The sequence below is a fragment of the Poecile atricapillus genome, chromosome 18 (genome assembly GCF_030490865.1).
Source record: "Poecile atricapillus isolate bPoeAtr1 chromosome 18, bPoeAtr1.hap1, whole genome shotgun sequence".
Lineage (NCBI taxonomy): Eukaryota > Metazoa > Chordata > Aves > Passeriformes > Paridae > Poecile > Poecile atricapillus.
This window is the reverse complement of record NC_081266.1, coordinates 2688847-2713658: the sequence shown is the minus strand read 5'-3', so window position 1 is coordinate 2713658 and position 24812 is coordinate 2688847. Positions and strand designations below refer to the sequence as shown.

Sequence of the window (24812 nt, the reverse complement as noted above, 5' to 3'; positions counted from 1 at the left end):
TTTACTGAGCAGGCAGCAGATATGTGGTATTCTTGTTCTTGGCACTGAATTAGAGGCTTGACTTCCATCTTCTCTTCAGAGTGGGTTTCTGGTTCTTAATGCATTCCCCTCTGAGCTAAAATTCCTGTTAGTGCTCATGTGAGGCTGAAAGAGTTTCATGAAGTGTCAGAATGCAAGTGTTGTGTGTCCAAAGGTGTTCCTCTAATCCAAGTGTGCATTCCCAGATGAGAAAGAAGAAGGAATACTGGGGAGCATACTTCTGCCTAGTTTTCAGATATCTGTGCTGACTGCTGAGGACCACATTAACCGCAAATATGCCTTTAAGGTGAGGGAATCAGCTTTTCCACTTGATTTTATATCTGAAAGCACAAGAGCCTGATCACAAAAACTCATTTTACAGAGTTATTAGGTGAAAAAGAATTGACAAACAGTTTCTGAGGCTGATTTTTTACATAATAGAGTAGCAAAAGTTTCAAGTACTTAGTCTGATGTAAATATGGACATATTTACTAGAAGGGGGAAATGGATGGATATCACTTAATAGAGCATTTTCTCTTTTAGTTCATGGGTCTTAAATCCTGTGTGCTTAATCTTAAATTCATTAGAATTATAAACCAGCATCTGCAGCCAAATTTATCCCACTAATGAAAGTTCATTAGTTATTTAATACAAAGTATCTTTATGCATAAATAAAAATAAGAATTTATTATAACTTAAATCACAATATTACGTAAATCACTCTTAGGAGTGTTTCATGACAATCTTAAATCATGATATAAATTGTTTTACTAAACATTTTGTCCTGACTTTTACCATTGTTGTTTTATGAGCTCCTTTTGGCACTTCGTTTGGTCTCCTAACCAAGACATCATTTATTTACTATGGTAAGTACAAATGAAAACTTAACTGTATCATTCAGACTGCCAAAATCTATGCTAAAATCTTATTTATAAGAACTATATTAATCTACATTAATGAATGCTCTATAATTTTTAGTAGATTGAATAAATTTAAGGGCTTTTTTTTTTAATGTATTAATGAAGAAGCAGCTATGGTTGAAAATTACAGGCAGTTATTTTGAAAATATGAATGCAATGGCCAAAGAACACTGTAGTGTTCCTTTTGATCTTTGTTTCTTCTGATCATATTATTTGCAAAAATCTTACTAGATAAAGCATTAGAGTGAATATGCAGTAACAATATTTACCCCTTTTCTTTTACAGAATCTTACATTTTTATTGCAATGACCATGTCATTTCCAATCAGGCAGCTCATCCAAACATGAGGACCTATTATTTCTGCACAGATACAGGGAAGGAAATGGAGTTGTGGATGAAAGCCATGATAGATGCAGCACTTGTGCAAACAGAGCCTGTGAAAAGGTAATGTGGATTGACAAAACAGTGGAACAGTGTGTTGCTTTCTCTTGTTTATTTTGATTTGTTTAATGAAAGGGTAGTCCTTAAAACAGAATGTAAATTGGCTGAAGTGTTTTCTCCTTATATTGAAGATCCCTTACTAACTGCACAGTGTTAGATAAAATTTTGAAGTAACCAAAATAATCTGAGTTCTGTTCTGAATGTTGATTGTTAGGAGCTAGAAGGAAAAAAGGAGCTATCCCTTTATCCAGTGGCATCAGAAGAAGTGCAGTGACAAATAGAATGTGCAGGCGTGTTCGACTTCCCTGCCCTCCTGACCAAACAGCAGCAGCAGCTCAACTGGTGGTAGCCTTTGGCTTAAACCTGTCATAATCCTCAAATTCACAGCTGGGCTTTCTGGCTAAATTAACCAGTTGTACCTGTGGGCAACCTGTGGGGAGCCATTCTTGTTCATCATTAAGCTGTCATCAAATTTCTGCTTACCTGATCTGGAGCCTTATCTTCCTGTGCCCGTGTGTTGACAATGAAAAGCAAATTATCACTGGAAGCTTTGTGTTCTCAGAGACTGAACAATGTCTGCTGCTGTCTCTCCAGGGAGAGTCGTTTTCTGTCGGAATGTGGTCCCTTGGGTCAGCTCCATGGCATCTATAATGGAAACCTCATCAGCTGAGAGTTCAAAAGCTCCTCATTATTGACAGCAGAGAAGTTATTGCTGATGGCTGCTGTCACTTGATCTATTCTGCACTCTGTTAGTTCCTGCTACCCTGCAGCTAAATAAATGTCAGCAATGCTGAGAAACTCTTGAGTTTTAAAAAAGTAATTAAAAAAATCTCATGGACACAGGTACTGCAGAGAAGTTTAGTAGTAATAGACTCTATCTGAAAAATCGGGTTTTTATTGCAGATACAATGGTAATTTACATATGGAGAAATTAATAAACCAACTCAAACCCACTTAACTTCAAACAAAAATCACATATCAATTGTATAAACACTTTGTAAAGGAATAAAACTGAAGGGGGTCATTCTGAATCTTTTTCTGAACCAGTGAGATGACCTTCATTTGATATTTGCAATACTGTGAATATCTGCCTGGATATCACAGGCAGAACAGGCTTGCCAACAGCCAAACAACTGTCAGAAAAGCAACTTGCACAACAGCATCTTGTTGTTTTAATTCGGGCAAGAAACCTCTGAAGGAAACAGAAGTAGATGTGACCTCTTTGAAAACTTTGTTGGTAGCCTTGAAGTAATTACTTCAGAGAAAATAGATTTTAAGACCAAGTCTCAAAGACTTTCATATCTGTTAGCTATAATAAGGAAGAAAATGCTTCAGACATCTGTTTTCTAAAGAATCCATCTTTTGGCTGTTTCTTAAATTCTTAAAATGAAACATAGCAGGATATGATCTTATGCAGAAGAGAGACTGTTCCTTCCCTGACAAAAATCTGTTAAGTATTAAGTGTTTTATTACCTCATCTCTAAGTAACCTAAAGTTTGGCATGCATGGTGCTCTAAGCATAAATGGTTTTGGTGCAGTCAAATTTGGCAGTGCTTTTGTGTCTGAGTTCTGTTTTTTTCTAGAGGTTCTGACATTGCACTGAATACAGTTTTGTAACAGACTAGATACTTGGAATACAATAAATGAGTAATTAAGAACTTGCTTCCTTAAATATTCATGTATAAATTGATCTTGGTCCACTCAATATAAAATGCCCCATGATAAATCAAGAGGTTTTCTACAGAATAATTCTTTAAACCTAGAAATCAAGGTACTTCACTCCGTATGGTACTCTGGAAATCAAATCCAACAGTCTGTTAAACCAAATCTTTCATTGAATTTTATCAGGTTTTTTGTGTCGTTATTTTTCTGGAGATGCAAATTACTTGGAGAGGATAAAGGAAAAAAGGAGTTTTAAAACACTGAGTTGGTGTGAAGGGAGGGGTGTTGCCAAGCTTTTCATAAACTACTCTTCTACTCTTATTTTCCACACATTGCCACATAAACCACAAAGGAGATACTGAAGTGAGAAAATAAAAATGTACCTGGTCTCTACTAGCAGCAGAAATGTTCCCTTCTGCTGTTTAGCTGCAGGGAAGGATAAACAGTACATGGCCCTCTTGACTTAATGGTAATTACTCCTTTCTAAACAGTTTTGATTTTACCTAGATAGTACATTCAAGTTTAATAATGTACTGAGAGACCTATTAAAATAATTAAACCAAATGCTTTAGTCTGTGAGGAACTATTGAAACTTATGACTCAAAATATGATCCCAAACACCCACTCTGGGTACTTGCTTGTGTCTGTAGATGGTAGTGTCCACCAACACACTGATTTACCATTTTACCATTAAGGTTCCAGTGTCATTTCTCTGTCCTTTCACTGCCAGCTTGTGTGCTGCAGCCTTTGTTTCTTCCCAGTGATGCAGCATGTACTAAGATGGGTTTTTTCCCTCCTGGTGTAGTTACTTTCCCTGAGCAGCATAGGCCAGGCTGCCAAAAAAGCACTTGTTAGCATAGAGCCATCCACAGTGGGGGCAAACTGACGTCAGTGTGCTTGGAAAAGATGTTTTTTTCCTTTTCAAATGCCTCTGCCTTGCTTTGTTAAATCACAGTCCTCGTGTCCATCTGATCATTAATCACATGCTCCCTCCCTCTCCAGCCCTTTTAGAATTATTTCTTTATATAAACCAGCATAAAACAGTACTTTTCCTGTACTGAATATTGTACATATGATTCCTTTTTGGTTGCAGAAATCTATAAATTGCATTCAGCATATGCTGAAAGACTCGTGTTCGATGTTCATTCTCTTCCTCTTCTCCTTACCCCGTCCCCAAATAGCCTGCAAACCTCATTGAATATGTCTTTGAGAGCTTGCTATAAATATGGAGCCAAATATACATATGGATTTATGTTTCTTACATTTGTTTCTGATCATTTTTCCCCATATGGATCCTTCACTGTGGAAAGAGATCCTTTGCTCACGCAGAGTTGGCTGATTTGGTTTCACCAAATTAAGAGAGGCCAGCAGTCTGTTTGAATGTCAGTCCTTCAGCCTCTACACCATCCCAAAGATTGTAAGATGTAAATGTTTGGCTCTGCTGTGTATAACCATAGTAAGGAGTGATACAGCATGAGGCTGCGTGGAAAAACACTTCTGTGGTTTTGGGACTTGCTGGTTTTTAATTAAAACACAGTGGAAAGTACTCTGAGAGTGTGAATTGAACACACTGCCAAGGCTTGACTTTGCCATATGTATGATGAATGTCCTAGAGATAGATGCCACTCTCCCTCTCCCTCATGGATTTTCCACCTTTTCCTCTGCTCTAAAACCACCTGGGAAAGATTTATAAAAAGTTTTATATTATATAATGGGCTGGGTGGTGCTATTGAGGCACGCTGCTAACATTAATGCCCATGTTCAGGATTATTTGCAAGGTAGTCTTTATATTCATTTGTAAACTCCAGAGTGCAGGTTGAAAACTGAAATTATAACACCCTTTTTTCACTTGATAAGTGTGGGAAATGGAGTTTTCCATTCACATTCCTGCTGGGAAATTCCTCAGATTTCTGGTAGAAGACTGGGTAGTACAGTTTTGAGGTGGGAGTGAGGAGGTGATGCTTTTTTTTTCTTCCATAACCTTGAGAAGGAACCTAGGCACAAATGTCTGGTCCTGGGAACAATTCAAGATCTTGGGGGAGAAAATAAATGGCTTTTTTTGCACAGTGGGGTAAGCAATAATGCTGACAGCTGTGTATGTACTCAGTTTTCTTGTGCTCCTGCTAAGTTGTGTGTGATGGACTTTTGCCTCTTTACAGACACTTGAACTGGACACAGTTATAAATGTGAATAATATTTGCCAAAAAAAAAAAGGCAAGCAAAACAGAATGAAAAGTTAATTCAACATCATCTTAAAATAAAGTGTTGTTCTTAGTTTGGTTTTATACAGAGATGTAATCTTAAGGAATTATATCTCTTCCTCTTCTTTCCTCCCATACCAAAAAATGTAGAGCAAAACAGTTTAAGATGGTGTTTGTTTTTTTCTAGTGAACTAAACCCAAAAGTCACTTTTTGAGCTGGAATTGAATTTCAGGTCTTCCCAGTATGGCAAAAGATAAAACCTCTTGACATTTTTTAATTTTAAAAAGAAGATCACTAATAGAACTGCACACATTGAGTACTTGTATAAATACTGTAAAGCAGTAGCAATTACAAAAATATCATTATTTTTGTGGTACAGTTCCTTAAGTCAGCAGCTATTTTCCCCCTTAAAATTAGGAAAGCCACAGTCATTCTCCACCAAATGTATGCCAGCCAAAGTGATAACATACCAGAGAAACCTAATTGATACCAATGACCATGAAAAGTCATTTGCTTTCCTTAAAGGAGCTCATTATATGCTAAATTCAGCAGTATTGTGAATCACAAGCTGGCTTTGAAAATCATCTGAATTTCAGGCTGTTGACATTTGGAAGCTGTAGCTCTTGCAGAGCCACTGAGTATTTTTACCCTTTGAATTTTCAGCCCTCCAGGAGCTGAACATCCACTTTTTTCAGACTTTGGCTTTATTTCCTGTTGCACACATTTTTTTTCTAGGGGGTTAACTGACTGTTGAATTTAAAGAAAAATTACATCATGTTATAATTGGTTTTAAAACAGCAAATAAAGAGAAGAGTGTAGAAGAAAACAATACTCACACTTGCTAACCAGAAAAACCCCAAATCAACCAACCAAAAAACAAACCGATCAAGCACTATCACCATCCCCAAACAAAATTAAAAGCAAAAGCAAAGGAACACCAAAACAACAGCAACAAAACCCCCCCAACCTGTCCTTGATTATTGTGAAAATATCCTGATTGTTTTTCTCTCAAAGTCAGGATACTGTTGCAAAGTATATGGACAGGGGTTCACTGAAATAACTTCCACTTTTTTATTACTATTTGTAAGGAATGGTTTTTTTTGGTATTATAACTTGTCATATGTTCCCTTCCAGAATGGAGAAGTTCACTGTTGAAAATACATCACCTCGAGAGGCAAATAATATTTCAAACCACCGGGTGCTAATTAAGCCAGAGGCACAAAATCACCAGAAAAACAAAGAAGCGAACAAAAACGAGGAGAAGAAAGCTTTGGAAGCTGAAAAATACGGATTCCAGAAAATCGGGCAAGATAAACCATTAACAAAAATTAACAGCGTCAAGCTAAACCCTTTGGGCTCCGAGTACAGGACTTTGCCCATCAGCACCGTTCCAGGGGGGCACTTGAGAGCTGTCCATCTGAATGGATCTGAGAATAAATCGCTGGGAGTTGTGCTGGCGGATGCTGGAGATGGGGCCCATCACAACGCGGTGCACATGGAGTCCGAGCGGGTCATGCAGAGAACCAATTCCATGCTGCAGCTGGAGCAGTGGATTAAAATACAGAGGGGGAAAGGACAGGAAGAGGAAACAAGGGGAGGGTAAGGACTGTTTAATTTTTATTTTAGGCTTTCTAGTAAATAATACTTGCATTTCTACCCTGGTTAGCTTCTTTAGTTCTTGATCTATATTATGTAATTGAATTTTTCATTGCTCTCTGTCATGGATGACTTCTGAGAACAGATGTATGAAAGTTTCTTTTATTAGCATTTGAATGGTTATTGATAAATTAAAGTATATTATATTTTTTATATATTATTATTATATTATTATATTATTATTATATTATAATAATATATTTATCAATATATTATTGATAAATTAAAGTATATTATAAAATAAAGTATATTGATAAAATAAAGTATATTTTTGGGTGTTAGAAATTTCCCTGTCCTGGCAGGAAAATGGTGTCATCAATCATAAAAATTCTTTTTCTTCTTAAAATCTGTTCTTGAAATTGCCTTCTCTTCTGCATTTTTTGTTCACAAACTCTTGTAATTATATTTTGTTTGAAATTATTTTAAAAATATTCCCGGGAGCTTTTAAACTTTAAACCAGCTTTACATGAATAGAGAGAGGGAAGATTTATCTAAAAGCAAGACACAGAAATCTAACTTGATGCTTAAAACTCTTCAAGAAATTAGCTATCACCCAGTTATAATATTGAGCTCTAGTGCTTATTCATGAGGCTTTAAAATGATGTGTGAGTGATTGACAATACTGAATGTTGTGCCATTAGCAATTTCTCTGTCTGACAGAGGTGTAGGGACGTTGCTTCAAGGCTGCCTTACAGACAAGCAGCTCCAGCAGGAAAATGTAAAAGGTTTTCAATATTACATTTGGTAGGAGGTACAGAGATGCTATCACAGGTGATACTTTGAAGAGCTGGAAATGAAGGATTTTGTGTACAGATGGAAGGCAGAGCAGAGCTTAAGATAAACCAAGTTCAAAAAATGTGTTTCCCCCACAAATTTCAAGATACGTGGCTGGTGGCTTCTTGGTTTTTGCAAAATCATGGAAAATTTCCATGAACTTGGCTTCCACTTGCCAAGGTTGAATATTTCCTCACTGCTTTTTGCCCTTCATTACATATAATTAGGAATTGTTAATACATTGTTTCATTAAATGCTCATCATAAGTAGTTTGATCAAGTTTGAACTTGCAATACGGACAGGAACTTGCACACTCTGACATTTATTTTATTATTCAAACTTGAATGATGAGAACTCAGAAGGCTCTTTGATGCAGTTATTTTTTTTAATTGGACTTTAAAACTTGAAACCAAACAGAAGAAATTAAGATAGCTGTGCTATTTTTCAGCTGTGAACAAGTATAAAAACCCTAAAACTGATTTCATTGTGGGAATCAAATAGAGGAAAGTGCTATTAACAATATGTTACTAATTAACAATATTTTGTTCTTGAGTATAGGGAGCACTTGTTTGCCTAGATAAGGGTGGCACTGATAACATAAATGCTTTCAAATTAAGTTCTACATGAAGGTAGCAAACTGAAGGAGAACTGGCCTGGAGCTGTCTTTCTTGCTTTGCATGGAAACAGCCTTGAGTAATGATCCACATTTCTAATGTATATAGTGATGTCTTTTAAATGGGGTTTCATTTAAATTTAAAATTTTATTTTTGTTCTGGCTGGAGACAGAAATTTAAGTAGAAGCAGAGTTGGTGAATGAGAGTAGAAAAAAGCTCTGGTTTATGTTAAAGCTTAAGGCTGGGGTCAGAGGATCCTAAGGCTGTTTAAGACTTGTAGAACTCATAACTTGAATTTTTGAAAAAAGTAGTCTTTGCTTAATGGGGAAAAGTTTCTGACTTTCCAGGAAGCTGCTTTGCAGTGCATCTGTGTTATTGTGTCTGTGTTAGAGAAATCATGGAGGACCCAGCTGAATATCTCTGGTGTGTCAGACTGCAAAAGAAAATTAGGACAAATGCTAAAATGTTAACAGAGATGCTCAATTAAATTACTAAATATAAAAGAAAAGAGGAGCTGTCTTCAATATAGAATGAAAAAGGTTCACTATCCAACTACTAAATTTTTTAGAGGAGCAGGCTGACCCCTCAGTAGTTTGCCCAAAAAAGTAATGAGAATGACAGCAATGTAGATTTTAATTCCTGAAGGTGTTGTCCGTTTTTCCCATGGATCTAGACATCTAGGTTGGCAGAAGCCACATGAATAAACTGCTGCCTTCAGGAAGGCAAACTTTTTTTAAACCAAAAATAAATGTGGTTTAAATAAAAAGTAAACACATTCTACTTCGGTATAATTTTATTGACTTTTGCATAAGTCAGTTATGAAAAAAAAAAAAAGGTTTGTCACAAATGTGGTTCACTTGAGTAGTCTTTCTCAAATGTGAAAAAATAGAGAGGGGTTGTTTGCTATGAAGTTTTGCTATGATTTTTGTTGTGCTAACCCAGGATTGAGCCCGTCTCTCTGCCTTGCCTATAAAAGATTCATCCAAAATTATAAATGCCTGCAATAAAACACCAGGTATCCATCCTCACTCTGCCACCCTTTCTTGACTCTTAGATGGAATTTCTGTATTTGGGGCCAGCTGGTATTTGTGTTCATTAGGACAAAGGGCTGTTTTGAGGTTTCAATCCGAGGATATTCATCATAACATCACAGAGCTGAGCCCCTAAAGGTTTAGCCGCAAAGTTCTTTCCCAAAATGCCCAACTCAGGCACCAGAACCATTTGCTACCCAAGAACAGCCCTAGAGACATCCTCTAAAGGTGTCTGTAGACACATGTGGAAGACTCTATCTCATATGGGAGCAATTAGAAGGAGCTATTTATGATGACAGCTGCAGAAATATTTTGCAGCCTCAGACCCAACTGCAGCCGTCTCCCCTTGTGTGCAGCTGCAGTTCTGTCTGGACTTTGGGTTTTGGGTTTGACTGGAATGACATTTTTGCAAGTATCAACAGCACATTGGTGAATCTGTTTTGATTTTATCAAATTATGTTTAAAAAAGGCTTAATATTGAGGTAATTGAGCTTTTTACAGTTTTCATGGTTTACCAATTGAAGATGGATTATGTTATCTTTCTAAATGCTCTAGAACAAGTAATTCCATGCAGATTTTAAACTGATGTCTTTGCACAGAAGAACTTCAGGCAGCTTTTTTGCAAGTTCAGGATATTTAAAGGTGCCAACAGAATTACACTGGCCATTTAATTAATGAAATGTGTGAGTAGCTTCAGTGAGTGAGGTGTGTCTTGCTACTATATATGTATTTATCAAAATGTTGCCCTACTCTAGCTGTTATGGGGTATAGCTACAATTCTATTTCGAAAGTTAGAAATGGAGCTCAAAAGCATCTTGTTTGTTTGATTTTAAATATGGGGATGGACAAAAGCCTTATCATTAATGGTATGTTACTTAAGAAATTTAGAGGTATTTAAGCAGATTTGGCAACAGAAGACTAGGACTTGGAATCCCTTTTCCCTTTTTATAATTTTGTTGCAAGAATGGGAAGCTGTCCAATACAGAGTGGAGATAATTCTTCATTAATTCTTGAAAAGCTTCAGAAAATGTAGCAGATTCTGTACATAAAGCTCTTTATAGCAGTTTTCATCTTCAAAATGTTACAGGTGATCGTAAATACTCAACTATTTTCAGTGAAAAGTGGGTTTTACCATCATGAATCTCCCTGATAGTTATTCCATAAGGATCTCACATGCATAATGCTGGCTTACCTTGCCATTTGATATACATAATTTCTTTAATATGTTTTTTTTTTTGTGGCACAGAAGTAATTCAAAACCATCTCCATGTTCTGGTGCTTCATGGTGCAGGGATTTTAGTTCAGATTAGTGTGGGGTGTAGCTGGAAGCTGCTGCCCTCTCATGGCTAAATCAGGTCCAGTTTGAGGCTGGTTTTGTTGTCTATAAGCAAGCATCAATCATATGCATGCTCTGTAGCAAAAGGCTTTAAGAGGTGCTCATTTGCATTTTAGATAAGGGATGAATAAATCAATGTTCATGACCTAGATTTTGTCCTCTGAAAAAAATGAACAAGAAATGCTTTGTCATACTTAGGCATGCATCAATCCTTGATATAGAAAATTCTGTATTTCAGCTAATGCTGAAAGTTGCTAAATTACTGTAGAACTCCAGAATTTTAATGGTGCAAAAAATTAAAGAAATAAGCCTTTGAATTCATATCTGAGTTGAAAAGCAATAAAATATTATTATCAAACAAAGACGTGTATTGCTCTTTGTTTCACTTGAATGGCTGATACAGAATGGCTTGTCCTTGACAACTGCAAAATCTAATTTCTTTAGACAATTACTGCAGTTTTCTCATGGACTGCTGTTAAAAGAGTTTTTTGGTTTTTTTATGTCTATAGTAATTGCTCAAGATTTTCTTAGGGAAACAGGATCTATTTTTCACTTTTGAAAAAGCAAACATTTCAGATGGAAATATGGAAAGCATATGGAAACAGTGTAGAACTTTAAAGCTTTAAAAACTTTCACCTGTCCAGAATATAGGCAAGTTGCAAGATTTGATCAAAACTTGACACTACTAGACTGGCAAAATGGTAAAAAGATGAAATATGGATTATATCAGCAAGAGGTAATCAGAGAGAAAGGACCCACTTTTGGCTGCTGCAGTGCATTCAGTCAGCATCATTGATTCTTGAACTGTTGCACTGATTTTCTTGAGAGTTTTTTAAATGGCATTCAAAGCATTATAAAAGGTGAGAGCTGGACAAACCCATCCCATAGCGAACAACTTTCTATTGCCATGATATTAACGCTAATAAAAGGAAACTTGTGTTCCAGCATCATCTCCTACCAGACGCTACCGAGGAACATGCCGAGCCATCGAGCTCAGGTGCTGCCCCGGTACCCAGAAGGGTACAGGACACTGCCCAGGAACAGCAAGACACGTCCAGAAAGCCTCTGCAGTGTGGCTCCCTCAGCCTACGACCGAGCCATGGGGCCCGTGAGCGCCGAGGACAAGCGGCGCTCGATGCGCGACGACACGATGTGGCAGCTCTACGAGTGGCAGCAGCGCCAGTTCTACAACAAGCAGACCACTCTCACCAGGCACAGCACCCTGAGCAGCCCAAAAACCATGATCAATATCTCTGATCAGACCATGCACTCCATTCCCACGTCCCCCTCGCACGGCTCCATCGCCGGTTTCCAGGGATACTCCCCGCAGCGGACGTACCGATCGGAAGTGTCGTCGCCGGTGCAGAGGGGAGATGTGACCATCGATCGCAGGCACAGGACACATCACACAAAGGTAAAAACCCTTCATTTTATAGCTAAAACTCTCATTTACTCATTTCTCTTTGGAGAGCCTCCTCTTACTGGAAGACTTGTGTTGCACCGTAGTATATTTTATTATAATGGAGATTGTTACATCACAGGTTTCATGGAGAAAGGTGTGATTTTAAAAAGTGCTGAAAAATCTAAGGGTATTTTATACCCTTTAAAACCACATAAAAATGTGGTTTCTTAAAACACTAGATGATGAAAACATGTCCAAATATTGCTGTCCATGATAATATGTTTCTGTAAGAAACATAAGGAGTAGTCAATAGGCAAATTATTCAGAATACCTTATGTGTATACAGAAATCTTAACTCCTTTCTAGCACCAGGAGGACTCAAAATCCTGGGTTCCTTTACACATTCTGCTTTCTGTTCTTCAGCAACAAGTTTGGCTGCCTTGGGTTCCAGCAGCAAATCAAGTGTATTGTTTCTTTTTGTGCCTTTGAGCTATTAGGGAGATCACTGAAGATCAGTCTAAATGTACACTGCCTTAGTGCTTGACCACTGAGAGGGAGACACGAAGAGCTGTAAACTTGGGTGCCATATGTGCCACTCTGCTACACCCAGCATGCTTGTGTTACCATGGCTTTGATTAGATTGGAAATAATCAAATTAAAGTTACTCCTTCAGCTGGATGTAAAATGCTCCTGAGTATTTTTCTAAAAGCTTTATTCTTGGATGTCTTTTTTTTGATGCAGGGGAAAAAAAAAAAAAAATCTATAACTTTAAAACAATTTAAATAACTTAGAGTTCATTATCAGCTGTTGGATTTTAAAGTTTTTAGATCCTTGTCACCAAAGGAGTCATTTTGTTTTGTCATCCTTTATGTCTCAAGTGCTCTGGAAATTCAGTAATCAGTGCTTCTCACATATCTGAGAAGTATCACCAGGGTCAGTGCTGAAGAGTGTGTATTATTTGTCCTGTCAGCCATGTTTTGCTTCCTGATGTTTTTGTTCCTTGTTGAACACTTTATGTTAGTCCTTCATTTATTATTTAGTATCTTCTATACAAACCTCCTATTGCCTTTGAGTTTTTCATGCTGTTTATTTTGTATTTAATTAGTTATACAACCAGCTTTTGCCATTAACTTAAAAAACACCCCTGTCCGTAAGAGGTGGGTAATTAGAAGACTGATTATTTGAAATCAGTAGGGTAAATTTAACATCTAAACTCCCATCTACATAGAGATCCAAGGTTTTCCAGTGGGCTTTCAATGGCTGGCTTTCTATTTCTAGGTTCTCAAAATCCTCCTGAAACCCCTTTATGGCAGTGATTTGAAAGTGCCACCCTGTGTCTCTCCAGAGCTCAGTCCCATCTATGCCCATTAAGCACTATTCCAAATTAAGAGGTGGGATGAATTTTCCTCTCCAGGGCTGTATAGCCTATATTTTATATTATAGCCTATACTTTCTGTTCTACAATTTATCCATTCTTCTGTAATTCTTCTATCATGAGAAGTTAAAACAGTGTTCCTCATAATACGTCAGTTGTTATATGCTGGAGCTTTTAACCCACAAGAAGATTAATTTTTGTCACCAGTACATTCTTCTCCATGTACTACAAAACTAATCTTATCCTCCCTGGCTGGACTTTTACATTTGCAGATTTCCTGTTAGCTTTTGTTACCTTTCAAGCTATTACCTTTTTTTAAACTTGTTCGCAAGTGATGAGTTAGAAGTAATATCTGGAGAAGGACATGAAACAACTCAAATACTCTTTATAGGGTAGAAGACAGAAGGGAGACTAATGCCCACTTAGCTAAAATCAAATGGTTAGAGAGCAAGGCTGAACTTGCAGGAGCTCCATCACGTGCTGGAACTGGAAAGATGAACAAGGTCAGCAAATTTGTAGGAAAGTGGACACTTACACACTTTGAACAGGCTACTAAAGAAAGTTAAAGCCCCCAGAAATGCTTCTGTGGGTGGTGGTAGAGGTCTCTTCCAGCAGAGAGTCCAGGAGCCCAAGCCATGTGAACGTTTATCCAAGCATCCTCCTCAGGCTGTGTGGCCACCAAGCTGTGCTGTGTGCCTAAGTTAGGTCACCCTGGCAGGCAGAGGGTTCTCGAGCTGAGCTGCTTCCCAAGAGAAGAGGATCCAGAAAGAAGAGCTGGTTTTGTTGTGGCTTTTGGTTTTATTCTGCTGACTCCTTCTCACCTTAAAGGATGAGGCAAGGGTGGTATTGCAAGACTTGGTAAACACAAAACAATTGCGTTCACATCCACATGCCCATTTGCATGAATCCCCTTGTGTGTGACTATTGCAGTTTAAGAAGTCATGGTTTGAAAATGCAGGAATGAGAACATCATGGGCAGATACCAAACTTTATTTTTTAGAGCACATGGTTTTGAATTGACTGTTTGTATATGTTTAAATGGCATTGCCAACTCCAAAACAGTCACCCTGCCGCTTAAAAAAATTCTTTCTTATTTCTTTTCATGACAACTAGTTTTCTGTCCTGTGTTGTGTCTTTTCTTACTATTCCAAGACCTTCCCTATTATTCTTGAAATAGAAATTACATCTGCAGCCCCAAGAATGCTGCACCACACCCACAGAATTTACTTTACCTAGCAATATGCCCCTAATATTTTGAGAATCCAGCAAAGCAGAGAAAGACTGCCTCCCCAAATTGCTATTGTTCAGTTGTCCTTAAATGAACTGTGTCATAAAAGTTCCCTTTGCAGCACCAGAAAAGGAGGTAAATGCTCAATGTTTTTTTCTCACAAATTATTGTAGATAGACTTATCTGAGATATCTTGCTGTGGCTGTGGACCTTTTTGTGCTAAAACCGTGTTGTTTTCCAGGCTTCCTTTAAATTTGCTACAAACCATTGCATACTTAGGAATATTTAATATTTTTCAATGTTCTTAGCCAATGTCTACATTTATTAAGTGATAAACATCCACTCGGAGGAATATTACTGATTATATTACTTTCACTTTGGAAATAGAGCTGTAGTGGCAGTCTCTCTGTGTATTGTCAGAAATAAATGTGATTTGTGGATAGACCCTGCTCATGGCTGGGGATGGTGCACCAGCTCTACCACTTCAGAGTGGTTCCCAGATGTGATCTGACTCAGGCCCTGTGCTGAGTCACAAATCCTCCCCTGTCACCCTGAAAATTAAACCTTCTGATTTTATTTTCATAGTTGTAACTACTTACTCAGGAGAGTAACTGTAAACATAGATGTTTATGCATTCCTTCTAAGAAATGTCTTTTGATGGATGTTTCAGATGACCAGTGTGATTGGGAAGGTGGTAACTTAATTATCCAATCCCTGGTCATTGTCTAGAGTCTATAAATACTGGAGTCAGGAAATAAAGTGACAGGTTTTTGTTCTAACACTGAAAGTAGTAGTGTGAATCATTTCATGTCCTTTGGTGACACTCCCCTGCTTCCTCTTGCACCAAGTAGCAGTTTTCTTCTGAACTGCATTAGCAGGAAAAGAATTGCTTCCCACAGCCCTGGAACTGGCTGAAGTACAAAAATATGTATTTTTGTGTGTTTAAGAAGGCCTTTTATTCCTGCTCATTTCTAGGAGGTCACTTCTAGGAGACTGTGCTCATACTCATGGTTCAGGCAACCCCATGGTGTAGGCAAAATATATCCCTGCAAAACCAATGGAAGAGGCGACTCAGGAAATGCTTTCTCTGGAGATCTGGGGTCTCATGTGATGGGAACAGGAAACTGCCCTGTCCAGCAAACCAAGTTTGGTCCAAAGTTGAAGACATGGGAAAATGTGAGCTAGAGCTGTGCTTGGCAAGGCCTGAATGTTAGCTCTGAGCCCAACCTCTTGAGAATATTTTAGGCTTTGCCTGTGTCAGGACACCCCACTTCCAAAGCAGGTCACAGGCAGAAATCTGAGCCCAGAAAATGGGTTCACGTGGCTAAAACTGAAAGGTTGAAGTGTTTGGATTTCCAAACCTGAGAGTGCCTGAGGAGTGTCACCGTGTGATGTAACTTTGAAATGTGAGGTGGAAAAGGGCAGGAAGAAGGAGAGGAAAAAGGGTTTGAAAGGTGAGGGGAAAAGGGAGAGAAGAAAGGGTGGGAAACATGAGGGGGGAAAAGGACAAGAAACATAAGTGAAAAGATAAATTGTTGTTTATGCAGTCTGTCAGTAGGGCAACAATAATGATAATTAAATTTCTTATGAAATTTGGGGTATTCCTAAAATTTAGAGATAGACTACTTGACTGACCTAGGTAACAGATCAGCAGGGAGTGTGACAGGCAGAAATCATAGCAAATTTTCATGAGGGGGAAGTTGGCTTGACTTTAGCATTTAAAGTTTTTGAGTCTTTAGAAATAACTATGGATCACACTGTGCTATATTTTTTTTGTGTTTGTACAGCATGTCTTTGTGCCTGAAAGAAGGTCGATGCCAGCAGGTCTGAGTTTACAGCCTGTTACTCCTCAGAACCTCCAAGGCAAAACAGTGAGTTGGATTTTTATTTGGTACATCATGGTTTTTTTTAAGAATAATCCTTTAAGTATGCAGAGGCAACACTGAAATTTTATCCTAGTTAAAAGCTTGCTTTAAATGTAGCCTTTATTTAAGTTATCAGGGAAAGAAGTACTCTGTGATTCCACAGAATTCTGAAAATACCGTGTAGCTGCTGAGTCAAGGTTTTCTTTGGGAAATAGAGATTTATTATTTTTTAATCATCGTTGATACATTGCTGAAATTCCTGGGAGAGGGTAAACTACATCACGGAACACTTATTTCTCCATTAATTATTTAGAAAATCCTAGAAGTAAAGATTGGATTTTTTGAAATGTAAAAGGTACTAAAAGAGGGTTTTGTAAAATGATGTCCTGACACTGTACTGTGGTGGCACTGAAATTCTCATTAAAGATATTTCATCCAAGTGAAGCTGGTGAATACTGTCCACATTCCTAAATGAAGCATGACTCTCAGCCAAAAAATTGCCCTAAATTTATGTCACTTCTTCACCAGTTTTTGTCTCCTTTTTTGCCATGTCTCTGTCCATCAGAAAATACTGATTGAGAGAGTTAGGAATTAAGAAAACGGATCCTTTTTTTGTTTGGTTTTTTGGGGGTGTTTTGGGGGTTTTTTTTTGTTTTTTGTTATACTGTGGGCAGCCAGTTCTTCCACTGCCTTGATCCCTGTTTCCTGCACTTCCCAGCACAGATTTCTGGCACCTTCAGTGACTTTTGTGGGTTGGCCTTTGGCAGCTGGAGCCTTCCAGACCTTTCTTGGGGTTTGTGGCCCCCTCAGCTCTCCTGAGCTCTGTTCCTGGAGCTGAGCTGAACTCCTGGAGGGACAAGCAGGTCCAAGAAACCAACCAGAAATCTGCCCAGAGCAGAGCACTGCAGGGGCCAGAGGAGGGAACCTGTAGGGTAGCTCTAAGAAAATTTTGTGTTGTGGTTGTTGCAAGAGTCCCAAGACCTGCATCAGATGCACAGCGCTTGCAGCAACGTTAAAAATGTCTAGAGAGGAGTAGGAGTTCTGTTCTAAGGGCTCCTCTGTGGAAAAAAAGTTTGGGTTGGAGTGCCATTAGTTTATTCTTAATGCACTAAAACTGGGCTTTTTCAGAATGTACCAAAAGGAGTTTTGATCTTGAAAAAGTGGATCGCTGCTCCTTTTGCTTGGAGGTGCTACTTTTTGTTCTCATATTCCTAAAGATAGGGACTTCTTGTGCTTTGAATGGATGCTGCTTTTCAGGCTGAAAGCACTGTTGCCTGTTTCTGGAGAGAACTCAAAAATGCCTTGTGTATCAGTCTAGATTATTACACTTATCTGGAATTAAGAATTTTAAATCCAGGTATTGAAGGAGCACTGTAAGAAGGAAAACTGCCATTAGACAATTTGGGTTTGGTGTTGGTTTTCCCTCAAAAGCAAATGGTTTTGCCAGCTGAAGCTGTGTGGAAATCCCTTGCTCCCTCTTGTGGGCTCCTCTGTTCTGAACTCACAAGAGTGCCAGTGCCATGCTGCTTCTCAGGGGTTTTTCCTCTTTATTCTGAGAAATGGGTTCTCACTTTATTTTTAATGTGTGGTTCTCTGGAGCTCTTTTATTTACTTCTTTGCTTTGGGGAAGTTTGGTGGCTGTGGGGAAGAGCAGGCAGGGGTTTAGGAGGTTTTTGTGTTTGGGCTTTGTTTAACTCAAAGGGCTTGTGAGAAAGTCAAAATGCTGGATGAATGCTTAACCTCTTGTAAGGCTGACTGGAGAAGTGTAAGAAACAGAAGCAAACAGGAATGTAACAAAAATACTTGTGATGTTCAGTGGTTTGTTTTCTTTGAGGTATTGCTAATAGGAATCGTTCCCAGGAATGGTTCAGGTAAAGTTCCCAAACTGACCTAAGCTGATGTGTGTGGAATTACCTGAGAAATGCCCATTTGAGCTGGACTTTATTTCCATAATATATGTAATCTTGGGTCTTAAATGTGATTCTTCATCCCTTTCTAAGGCTGTATTTTACAGCTTACTCATAAAAGTAAAGCAATAAAATAACCAGCGGCCTCAGACCTGTAAAAGGTGGGATGGAAAATTATTTTTGTCATGCTTGTGCAGATTTATTTTGTGAGAGGTGATTATTTCTGAGGTAGTTCAGTTAACATGGGTTTGTCATCATTTTTTCATCTCAATTTCAATGCATACATTTGAGGAATTATTTTTAAAACTGTGTTTTCTTGAGGGCATGTTTTGACTCTTTGACCAAGTTCAAATGGCTGCCCATGTACAGGTAATGACATCCTGAGGACTGGAATTGTGTCTTAAGTCAATATCATCAGTTTGATATGCACGTCAGGAAAAGTTTGATTACTGCACAGACTTTGTCCTGCAAAATCCTCAATTATTTTTGTCCTTGATACAGAATGTTTGACTTTTATGGCATTTGCTGGTTTGAGCAGTCAAAAGCTAACCCTTCATTTTATATTTGGAAGTGTTCATTTGGGGAAAACGGTGTCTCTCGTGTTGTATCACTGCCAGAGTTTCTGTAAGGTGCACCTCACTTCACTTAAGAAATAAACCTTTTATAAGGTGTGCCTTATTTTACTGTAGTGTTGTTTGGAGTACCAATTAACCTTTTCTCTACTCTTTGGCTTCTCACACCGCGCTCCTTCAGCCGGAGGAGCTGACGCTGCTGCTCATAAAGCTGAGACGGCAGCAGGCGGAGCTGAGTAGTATCCGGGAGCACACACTAGCACAGCTCATGCAGCTAAAGCTTGAGGCCAGCAGCCCAAAGGTCAGCTATCCAGCAATGTGTGTCATGCTCCATCCTCACTAACCCGTAGTCATTCATTAATCAAAGTTTGCTTTGTGCAAAGTTTTCTCGCTCCCCGTGCGAGTAGAGTAGAGTAACATTAATCCTTTGTGTGTGAGGCGTTCTGCTATCAACCCTTTGAGGCTTTACTTTCTGGAATGAGCCAAGTCAAAATTGTGGTTTTTTCAAACAAAATTGAGATTAATCTGTTTTTTATACAGCCTCCTATCAGATACCATCTTATTGGAAATATGTCTGTGAAAAGCAGGACGTGTTTAAAACACGGATTTGTCAAAGGGTTCATAGTTGCCTGTGTGGTGGACATTTACATAAGCTTACTGTATTTTATATGTAAACAAAAAAATGAAATGTAGTAGCTCATTCATGGTCTGATTCATAGCAAACTTTCATCATTTCTGTGTCGGGCTCAAAACTTGTTAACAGTTTGCCAGAAAAAGGCATTTAAAAACAGCATTATATTTCTCCATAAAACAGAACTGTCTACCACTGTCTAGTTTACATCCTTTAAAGCTCTTTTCATGCATTCTGCACCTTCTGTCCTTTTCCTTTTCCCCTCTGACTGCTGCCTGCTAGAATGAGATTCTTTCACATCACCTTCAAAGGAATGCCATATATTTGGATCACCAGGTGGGATTTGCAATTTACTTGTGCATTTATATTTCTTAATGCTTTTTGCCTGCTCCTATCAAAGCTGGAAATATTTGGGGAGAAGGATTTTCAGTGCTTTTTATGAAGCTGGATGATACCCACAGCATAAAATATCTTAATTGATCAGAAATTTGAGCTGTTATGGGAAAAAAAAATCTCTCAGTTTAAAATTTGCCAGAAAACAGTAGCCAATCACCAACTCATTTTTCTGTTCTAAATACATTCCTAATTTCCTTTTCATAATAACACTAACTGTAGCATTTTACCTTCTGTAACCAGCCCTAATATGTTTCCAAGCTCATATGACACACATGCAATTTATAAAAAATGGGTACTTCCGAGAATTTTGGTTTTTCAAATTAAGAAGAGTTTCTATGGGACATTAAATGAAGAGGAGGTCAAACATGAAGAAATATTTTAAACAAATGATAATATGACTCCTTTTCTTATTTTTCTCAGTTCATTCTGAAGGATTTATATAAGATTAAGATTTTAATTCTTTCCAATTTCTGGTATCTTATGGAGCGAGGGTACAGTTCTGTCTTCACTAACAGAATTGCCAAGTGAAGAATTGCAATATCACATACCTGTCTTTATGGCCTTGTTGCATGACCAAATGGGATTTCTGTACAAGTTGTGTTTGAAAAGTTTTGAAGTGGATTTTTTTTTTTTTCCTAGCAGCTATAAAAGACAGTCATGAGTGCTTAGAACTAAAATAACCAACTGGATGACCATTGGTCAAAAATATAAAAACCACTATTTGTAATAATCTGTCTTTTAATGAAACTTTTGAGCCTTTGACTTAAAACTGTTACAACTTTTACATTCTACATGTTCCTCTGCTGGGGTTTCAGTGAGTTATTAAAAACCCCAGCTGTGCACAGAGACACACAATACACACTCAAGTGGGCTTGGTTCACCCAGTGACTTTATTTTCCTGTTACCTCTTGAAAACAGGGTGGGAATTGTGACCAATTCAGTTTGATAGCAGCACATTTCTAAACATCTCTATATTGTTTTATTTAAGGGGCTGCAGGAGGTCCAAAACAGTAGGGCCATACTGCTTGCTGAATTAAACCAAAATATTTCATCCAACTCAAATATTTCCAGTCTATAATGTTTTGGAATAAGGGAGTTATTCTGTCTTCAACAGTGTAATTCATTGTCAAGAAAGGATAACTGTCAAGTGTGAAGTGTAAAAGTGTTGTTACTGCTTGGTTAGCCAAGCTTATGAGTCTGATGGACAGGATTAAATGGGGGGAATTGTCTATGTACAAGATGCAAAATAGTAAAAATCATTTTCCTTTCACTTGCACCAGATAAAATTTAGAAATACGATGTGGTAAGCATTAACTCAGGAAAGTGTGTTAGTCTTAGAGTTGTGCCATATCTGAGATGCAAGGAATCAGTACAACATAGAAATCAAGTCTAAAATATATTACCGTAATCACAAAATCATGGAAGAGCAGGTTGGAATACTCATTTCTCTTGTTTTGTAAGACTGTCATCTACCTGTAGGGAATAAATCTCCCTGAGAGTCTTTCTGCTTCAAGTAACACTGCTTCTAGGGGTGGTACCACATTTATAGCTTTTCATTACTTTGCCAAATATCAATTTCCCTTTTTGGAAAGCATAAAAAAACCAAAACTTCTTTCAGTGTGATTGAGGCCTTTCTTGTTACCAACATCTGTAACCAGTGTGCATAATCACTTACCCTCTCTGGATTTTAAATGTCCTGTGTACTTAAATTAGGTATTTCCACTTGTATTTAATCTCTGCAAATAGTGTCAAAACCTGCTTTGCTTATAGCACATGGTGGGACTCCAGTCCCTGTATCTTCAATTCTCACCTTGGTCACAAAGGGTTCAGTACTGTCAACAATAAATAGTAAGTTTGTTCCAAGGTTGCACAGGTGACTTTTCAGGCAGACTAAAATTCCTGTGCAGGGAAGGTAACTTAAATTCTGTTGCAGTAAGCTGGCTGCTGATTAGGTGGTTTTCTTGTTAAGAATCAAGAGCATTCTATCTCCCCTTTGAAATCATGCTTTGTTTTTGTACTGCTGTTTCCTTTGGCGATGCTCAGAAATTCTCATGTTACACTTTCTGATGGTTTCATACTACGCTTTCAGAATTTTTGTTGTTGTTGTTGGAGTTCAGAGAGAGAGGGAGAAAAAAGACTGAAAAAACTTGGCACACAGATACACCCAGCCATATGATTTCTTTGATGTCTTATGGCCAAATAAATGGTTTTCCCTTTTTCTTTTCAAACAACTCTGCTGGGTCAAGAATTGCAGAGTTGGGAGAGAGATTCAGGTGCAATTTAGGAAGCAGTTCTGGACACAGCTAGCAGCCCAAGGCAATGATGGTTTGTTTGCCAGCATGGGACACTGAGTACACACAGGATCTCAGCCTTCTGCATTATCAGATTTTAAAGAATCACTTACTGTGTGCTGCTAAATGCAAGCCAGCTGTTGCCTTACTTTATTTGTACCCAGTAATTACAAAAAGAGTAACCAAAACATGACATAAGGTTGGGTTTTTTCCCAAGAAAAAGCTAGACATGCTTTTTTCTCCTTTACAAATAAAACCATTGCAGAAGGTCCCACTTGAACCTTTCTGTTATTATCAAGAATTCCAGCACACCAGTCTTCTAGTACACTTCTGAATTTTATATTGATAGTATTGATATTCATAGTGTTTCCTTTGGCTGAAAAACCCTTTACTATTGAGCTTATCTGAATAAAACTCCCTATCCCAGGCCCGTTGGTCACAGTAGAAACTTTACAAAATATAATTTCATTTAGTCTTTTTTCTGTTTCTTTACAGTTTTTTGAAATAGCTATTTATGCAAATAGTTTAGATGTATAGGAGTTAAAATAATTCTGCTGGGACTTTAATTTTTAGTTTCTTTCCACTTTCAAAGTGTGCCTAAAAATAAACAGAACTTGAACAAGAAGGTGTCAAACAAAGAAGTGAAGGTCTCACAGCCAACATACTATCTTGGTGTTTTGCTTCTATTTTTTTCTTCATCATCTTCCTTTTTCTGAGGTTCTGAAAGTGGCTCTGGGGACAAATATTAAATTAAGGAAGGCTGAAATAGTACAAGGAGGTTTGGATGGAGTTGACATGGTGTCTTGTGTTTCAGCCTAAAATTTTGTGTCCTGTGTTAGCAGCTTATAGGATACTACTTCTATTTGTATTTTTCAGGTTATCTGGAAAAGGTTAAGTGGCTGACCCAGCCCTTTTTTTATTTTTTTCCTCAAAGGAGGAAGGAAGGCTCAAGGACAGGGAGTCTAGGGTGAAAAAAGACTGCATGGAGGGAGAAGTGCTTTCTCCTTTCTTTCTGGGAGAGAGGATTAAAGAGCAGAGGGAAGGTGGGAGAAAAGCTTTGTCAGGTCCTGTTGCTGCTTTTACCCTCGGGGAGCTTGAGAGGGAAAGGATCAGTTAATCTGAGTCTTTTGTCACCCAAAATTTACAGTGTCACCTCAGCAGTGAGGTCACCAGTCCTGGTAGGCAAGCACTGTCCCAGCTGATTGCTGCCACCTCGCTAGAACACACACAAATTTCAGCAATTTCCTACCAAAAGTGGAATCTAGGAAAAGGCAGGAAGAGAAAAGCTGCTGACAGCCTGGCTTTCCAGTTTAAAACATAAAATACCCACTCAGAAATAAAGTTCATGCAGTTCACATGTCAAGGAGATAGGGGCTTTATTTGCTTTTTTTATACTGTATCAGTACAAAAAAAAAGAGGAAAGATGAAACATCACTTCTTCAGAGAAAGAGTTATTTACTTGAAATAGGAAGTGGTAAAGCCAAGACTGCTGTATTTTATTTGGGTTTGTTGCTGTGTGGCAGTTCACACTTTGGTTTGCTTATGGAGATATTAATTCAAATTTTTGTGACTTTCCTAATTGGAGAGAATCTCTGAGTAAAATACTTCTAATGTTACATGGAAGGTCTAAAATCTGTCCTTTATTGTAAAAAACTTTTTTTTTCTCTTTTTAACAAGTGAAAACCAAGGCTTGCCTCTTATGAGCAAGACATTCTTTTTCCTTGAGCCATTTATGACATGTGAATAGTGTCTAGCTTCAGTTTTATTAATTAATAATAATTATCATATTATTTTATGATAATGCTTGAAGACCACAAAATAGGTCCTCTTGGGACTTGCCACTGTGTCCCAGGTAACCCTGATTTATTTGTGCTCTAGCTTTAGCTTTTGGAAGGTTTGTCACACACAGCTGCTCCCTCAAGATCCAAACTCCTCAATACTTCTATGGCACAATTTTTTTTGGAAACATTGATCCCAGAGGGGAAAAAGCCTTGTTGTATTTGACTGTTCCACAGACTCTTTGATTGGCATTGCTTTACCAATTGCCTGCTTTTTGATCTTTGTTCCATAAGGGCTTCATGAACTGTGACTTTCCTGGATATAACTGCAAACAGGGTTTGATAAGCGTGATTAAGCATCAGTAGTAGTAAAAAATATTGGAAGAACTCCTGTGAATCAAAGATGGAGCTTTGAGAAGACAAAACATTACTTCACGATGTCTTTTGAGCAAATACACATTGCTTGTTTTCTAATCTGGGTTTAAACAAACTTTGAACAGTTCAACAGAAATTAATTCTGTCATTGTCTGTTATTGGTCAGAAAATAAAAATTCAAAATATTGTAGAAAGGTATTAGCTAGAGTGTATGAAGCAGTTGAAATCCTGATAATAAAAATTCATACAAACCTTTATGTTCCTAATAAAATATTTGAGCCTCAGAGAAATTTTTCATTTATTAATTTATCAGTTGGCTGTAGTTAGATTGCTTGGCT

General features: G+C 37.9%; 1 protein-coding gene across 6 annotated transcripts in view; it reads left to right on the top strand.

Moving 5' to 3' along the window:
• The window catches only part of PLEKHA5 (pleckstrin homology domain containing A5), a 163729-nt gene that overhangs the window by 110293 nt on the left and 28624 nt on the right, over positions 1–24812 (top strand). For 4 of the 6 annotated variants that reach the window (XR_009279089.1, XM_058852908.1, XM_058852909.1 and 1 more), the window contains exons 8-14: positions 225–325; positions 1267–1382; positions 6378–6842; positions 11600–12068; positions 16447–16530; positions 19185–19304; positions 19917–19970. Coding sequence is in view for 5 of the 6 variants with exons in the window: in XM_058852908.1 (XP_058708891.1) it covers positions 225–325; positions 1267–1382; positions 6378–6842; positions 11600–12068; positions 16447–16530; positions 19185–19304; positions 19917–19970 (1409 nt within the window). In the remaining variant the exon portion in view is untranslated. The remainder of the gene's footprint in view (positions 1–224; positions 326–1266; positions 1383–6377; positions 6843–11599; positions 12069–16446; positions 16531–19184; positions 19305–19916; positions 19971–24812) is intronic. The other 2 variants (XM_058852910.1, XM_058852912.1) reach the window with 2 other exon arrangements.